This window comes from Magnolia sinica, chromosome 6 (genome assembly GCF_029962835.1).
Source record: "Magnolia sinica isolate HGM2019 chromosome 6, MsV1, whole genome shotgun sequence".
NCBI classification, from domain to species: domain Eukaryota; kingdom Viridiplantae; phylum Streptophyta; class Magnoliopsida; order Magnoliales; family Magnoliaceae; genus Magnolia; species Magnolia sinica.
In genome coordinates, this window is record NC_080578.1 from 102,055,746 (window position 1) to 102,061,745 (window position 6,000).

General features: G+C 40.0%; 1 protein-coding gene across 3 annotated transcripts in view; it reads right to left on the reverse strand.

Annotated features, from left to right (window-relative positions):
* Positions 1–5,442, reverse strand: part of LOC131249316 (prefoldin subunit 2) — a 39,148-nt gene extending 33,706 nt beyond the window's left edge. The window contains exons 1-2 of one of the 3 annotated variants that reach the window (XM_058249994.1): positions 5,379–5,442; positions 3,983–4,017 (exon numbers count right to left, since the gene is read on the reverse strand). Coding sequence is in view for 1 of the 3 variants with exons in the window: in XM_058249995.1 (XP_058105978.1) it covers positions 3,983–4,017; positions 4,614–4,707 (129 nt within the window). In the remaining 2 variants the exon portion in view is untranslated. Of the gene's footprint in view, positions 1–3,982; positions 4,018–4,613; positions 4,819–5,378 lie in introns of those variants that run through there. The other 2 variants (XM_058249993.1, XM_058249995.1) reach the window with 2 other exon arrangements.
* Positions 5,443–6,000: the final 558 nt, after the last annotated feature.

The window sequence follows — 6,000 nt, forward strand, 5'->3', positions numbered from 1 at the left end:
GAATAGGCCAAGCCTGTAGAGAAGCATATGAAGGTGTACACCCAAAGGTAAGACAATGCTAAGCCCTTATAGATTATTAATGACCATCATCTATCCTCCAATTCCGTTTCCTTCACTCCTTCAAGTTACCAATTGCTCATTAGAAAGAAAAGCAGTCATTTACTTCGCATTCAATTAGTACTTTTGCATCCTCTCTCTCCTTCCTTTAAGGCATATATTTCTTACGCATACTCTGTTTCCATTCCTAAAGTTGCAAAGCTCTGGCTGTTTATGAGAACGCAGCTATGATGGAAGAAATGACAACCTTTGAGAGCCATGAGATATGAGATTTGGTCGAGCTACCACCGTAAAAGCATGTTGTTGGCTACAAATAGGTGTACACCTCATGCATAGGCATGATGCCTGTTTGCAAGATACATAGCTAGACTAGTGGCAAATAATTCACCCAACAGTATCAAGTGGACTATCAAGAAACATTTGCTCATGTAGTGAAGTTAAACTATGTGAATTCTCCCATCAATCGTTGTATTTCACAATCGACCTCTTCATTAGCTAAATGAGAAGAATGTGTTTCTTTACGAGAACTTCAAGAAGACCTATATATGTTCCTGCATCCTAAGTTCCACCCACTAGGAAAGAAAGGGAAGGTGTACAAATTGAATAAAGAAATTTATAGTCTAAAACAACCACCTAGAGCATGGTTTAAGAAGTTCAGTATCACTATATAACAGATTGGTTTTTTAGGAGAATGTATTTATAAACCGAGATGGTGACTCTACATGCATCCTGATTGCGTACATCAATGGTATTGTTCTCACAAGTGACAATGATTTGGAGATGGATAGTGTGTCCTTGGCCAATACATTCAATATTAAGGACTTACATACATCAATGGTATTATTCTCACAAGTGACAATGATTTGGAGATGGATAGTGTGTCCTTGGCTAGTACATTCAATATTAAGGACTTACGGTGATGTAAGATGATAGAAACTACCCTAGGATGCAAAATGAGAGATCAATTTACACATTAATTTCAGCAATCAACATGTAAAATCAAACATAACCACATAATACATTCGAAAATTAGATTTATAACATGAAGGTCATAGGTTATCACATACGCGGTGCACGAAAATATAAAATAATTCAAGAATGGCCCACTTGGAAGTAGGGACTTCCAATACAGCGTGGGTTGTACAACAACCACGTGGATAAACGATGATGCAATCAAAATTCTTATTTGGGGAAAGTTTCACAAAAATTCAGATTTTCATTAGGGTTTTGGGTTCATGAATGGAAATTGAGGATTGTGGTTTTTTAGGGATTTAAAAGATCTAGGGATTAGGGAGGTTTGGGGAAAAATCGAAGATGGAAAACCTCAAACGGGAGCCCACACGTGACTGCCTGTACGGACGCACATGCATGCGTGCATGTGCACGTGCAAGTCCACACATATCTAGGTAAAGGAAAAGAAAGAGAGTGATGAATGAGTAGAGTTTTGACGGGTTAAGAATGTTGTAATAGAAGGGGAAGAATGAAGACAACAGAAGAAGAAGAATACCTTTTTGAAGAAGAGAGAGGATGGATGCACTTTGGAGAATCCACCACCAAACAAGCCTCTACTCTTCCACAATTCAAATGTAAGTGAGGGTTTCTTACAAACCCTAAAACACGACGAGAAAAATTCCTTCCCGCAACCACCCCCGTGTGCTTTTATAATTAAAAATTCAAAACAATTACAACCATGCCAATTACTTAAGTAAAATGGTCCATTGTCCAAAATAAGAAAACCAAAATACTTATTATCAATCTCAACCATTGAATAAATCTTAAAAATAATAAAAAACATAAAGGAAGCAAAATCAAAGTCCAAGGGGCACAGATCTAGAAGGTTTGGCAGCCCGATGGCCCGATCGACAAGATCCAATAGTCGAATCGACACGAAATAAAAATCTTATGACTAAAATGGTCTTCTAAGGAGCTTACATGCATCATCCCAACGTGGGGTCTTCCTGATGCATGTCCAATGCATGTGGGGTCTTCAAAATGACTCGCTGGGCCCCATATAGAACTCGTCTCTCATCCATAAAAAAAGTTGCGCGAATGTGGGTGGTCGTCTCCGTCTCTAGTACACCCGAGTAGGTCCTCTGATGTCCCCATCATACAGCCCTTAAAATACTTCACTGGAATCACAGTTGTCAGGTCCCTCAAAAAAAGAAAAAAATCTTTGATCTCACAGGGAATAATATTCTTAACCTTCTTGCAGATATAAGAATGCTAGGTGATTAACCTATGGATGCTCCTATTGAAATAAATCACCACCTTAATGAACAGGAGTCAGTCCTTCATGACCTGGGCATGCAGCGTCATCTGGTAGGATGCTTATTTACTACCTGTTAACTCATCCTGAAATTGCCTATGTTGTCAAATGTGACTAGTCAACTCATGCAGACTCCATGCTTTTACAATCCTGAGGTTGTCTGCCATGTTCTCGCTCTTTGAAGGCTGTTGTGGAAAAGGATTTATTATATTATACTCATAGTCACCTAAATATGAGTGGGTACTGTTGAGTTGATTAGGTGCAATTTAGTAATTTGGAAGAGTAAGAAATAGATTATGGTGGCACACTCCTCTGTTGAAGCAAAGTATCATTCGATAGCTCATGTTGCATGTGAATTATATATGACTTCATTCTCTTCTTCAGGAAATGGGGTATGGTCAGTATTCCTAGCAAGGTATTCCGTATCGGTAACGATGGCCGTAACGGTCACCACCGTTACTGATACGGGTATCAGCCGTATTGGCGTAATGACCATTACAACCCCTGTAATGGTTGGAAAAAAAAATGGTCGAAAAGATCTGAAAAAATATTTAGAAAATCCAAAATAATGTAAATATTCCAAATATGTATTATTTTTTGTTTTGAACATGTTTATGATAGCATAACGGTCCACTCTTTGGTGAATTTGTGAACATGGTTATATGTCTCTAATATTTACACATCACAATTGAGCAATATAACTAGGAATTTATAAAAATGTATAAATACCACTTTTTATTTTTTGAAAAAATGGCCATTGAAGTTTCTTTTCGCCCAAATCGCTTCAATCTACAGTTTTAATCCTAAAAAATATGGTAAAAGTTATCGAAATATATTGTAGAATAATCTTAAAAAGTTTTTGGAATAAGAAAAGTAGAAAAATAAGGAGAAAAATGAATTTAAATAGAAAAAAATGGCCATTTTTTGACCATTACGGGAGTAACAGTGTTATGCCCTATAACGACCTATACAGCCCTCGTAACGGCTGATACGGTCTTAGAAAACTAGTTGCACCTTTTTGCCCCCATATCGCCTAACCGTCATAGCCGTTACCTATATGTATCGGCCTTTACGACCATAATATAACGGATACGGAACACCTTGATTCCTAGTCATGTTCCCTTACATTATGACAATCAAGCCACGACCCACATAGCCTCTAATTTGGTTATCCACAAGAGAATCAAGCATATTGAGGTTGACTACATTTTTTGTTAGAGAAAATTTTAACCAAGTTATTGTGTACTCAGTTATCCAATCAAACTATCAGTTAGTTGATGTCCTGAGAAATGCTTATGGTTCCTCTAATCTTCAGGATATTATGGGCAAGCTAGGCATGTGCAATATCTATGCTACAGCGTAAGGGGGAGTAAATGAGATTTTGTGCATTTGTGTGATGTTGGTTTCTACTGCAGTCTATAGATGTCCTATGGCGTATGATGTTTAGGGTTAATTCCATTATAAATAAGAGCTTAAGGGGTGAGAGGGAAATAGTCTATTATCCCTTTCTTTTTTCCTCTCCATTCCCTTTTCCTCTCTTTTCTTCTCTACCATGAATATTAACAATCACCAAACAATGCAAAAAAGGAAAATCAAATAAAAATCATTTATAGAAATTCAAATAAAAAGTAAAAATAAATGGAACAATAATGCAAGTACCTTTGTCAAAGAACAGAGGGAGAGGATGAGGAGCCCTGATGGTCAGAAACAGCAAACAATGAAATGGGTTAGCTATGAATTTAGTGAAAAATGATGAAATCATAGGACACAGATTGCGTCCAACAGGTGCCAGCACACACCCCATCCAGTGCCAATGAAGAAGCGCCCCATACATCTGTCAGACATGGTGCCCACACTGAAAAAGGCAGAATCATCATTTCGTGAAGGGTAATCTATACTTTTCACTGTGGGGGCCATATCAAACACGCCCACATGGTGCTTTTTTATTTGACACTGGACGGGGTGCATGCTGTCACCTGTTGGATGCGATCCACGTCCTGAATCATACCCTAACCAAATCTCCAAAACCTACTGATGATTGAAACGATGAAAATGCCCATCTCAATTACCATATGGGAATTGATATTCACACCCACACTTTTTGATTTCCATACAACTATTTCGATTTTTGGATATGGAGTACTACATTTTCAAATCAATGAGAGTGGCTGTAGACAGTGGAGGTTTTCTAACCCCCACTTGCAGCTGCCCACAAGCAGCTCTACATGAGGCCCCACGTGCCAGACTGGAACATTTGGGAGATCCTATCAGTGTAGCAGGTGGGACCCACCATATAGATGATCACCAGCTTGAGTACTTGTACATGGTGGGTCCATCTGATACACCGACCGGATCTCGCACACACCTTCCACCATGGACACCATGCATAGATTCACATTCTTCTCCGATGAAGAGAGATGGTGGAAGAGGGATTGGTCTGTAGACAGCGGAGCGAATGAGATCGATGGTCAGATCTCTGGCAGCAGAACGAGACGGGCGGACGCGGGTTCCCTGCGAAAGCCTTTCGCAGGAAGTTCCTGCGCAAGGATGCTGCGTGGGACCCACCGAGATGTTTATCTAAAATCCACCCCGTCCATTCGTTTTGAGAGATCATTTTAGATCGTCATACCCAAAAATAGATTTATATAACACTCATATGGGCCACACGAGAGGAAACATTGGGTATTCAGTGAGAACCGTTGAAACATTATTTTGGCCATAAAAGTTCTATATCAAGCTATATTTTTGGTGTTTTCACTTCATCACATTCGGAATGACATTATAAACGGTTTGGATAGCGTATAAACATTAAGATGGAGTCCAAGAAGGTTTCAACGGTGGGAATTTCTTTTCCCAATTTCCCCTCTGGTGTGACCCACTTGAGTTTTGTATCCACCTAATTTTTGGTCACACGTCTTAAAATGAGCTCTCAAAACCGATGGACGGAACGAATTTCTATCATACATTGCAGTGGGCCCCACCCAATGTACTTGCGCAGGAACTTCTTTCGCAGGAAATCCGCGTCCGAGACGGGGCAGAGAGAGAGGAAACTCACGGGAGGAGAGAGGACAACGGCGCGAAAGAGTGCTGGAGAGGGCTTTGCTGGGTGCACACGCGTGTACAAGGCAGTTTATGTATACACGCAACACACGTGCCGTGGGACATTGGTAATCCTTGGAACACGGCGTAAACATCCAAGTTCATTTTAGGTTCTACGATTGATTGTGGCTCTTGGGGTAAAATAAAATATCAGCTATATGCACACCTCATATTAGCCACACCACATGGATACCGACCATACATTTGTTGTGTAGACCTTCATGTTTTGTATCCTTCATCAAACCCGTTAATCAGGTCTAACTCACCAGGATATAAAAAACAATTCATCCCGACTAAAAAAAACTCAGGTGGGCCACACTGTGTGAACTAGCAGTTTGGCTAGCATTTTTACATTGTTCCCATTGGTGGAATCCACATGAGCTTTTCGATAATCTAATATTTTGTATATACCGTTCAAATAATGGTATTAACCTGATGTACGGAGTGGATTTTTCATCTACAATATTTGTGGACCCCACAGAGCATCGACCTCAGGTAAGGTTAAAGCGTTCCCCGATCCAATCGGGGCCCAACCCGAGCCCGACCCACTCAAACGTATCTCCGACCCTTACCCGTCT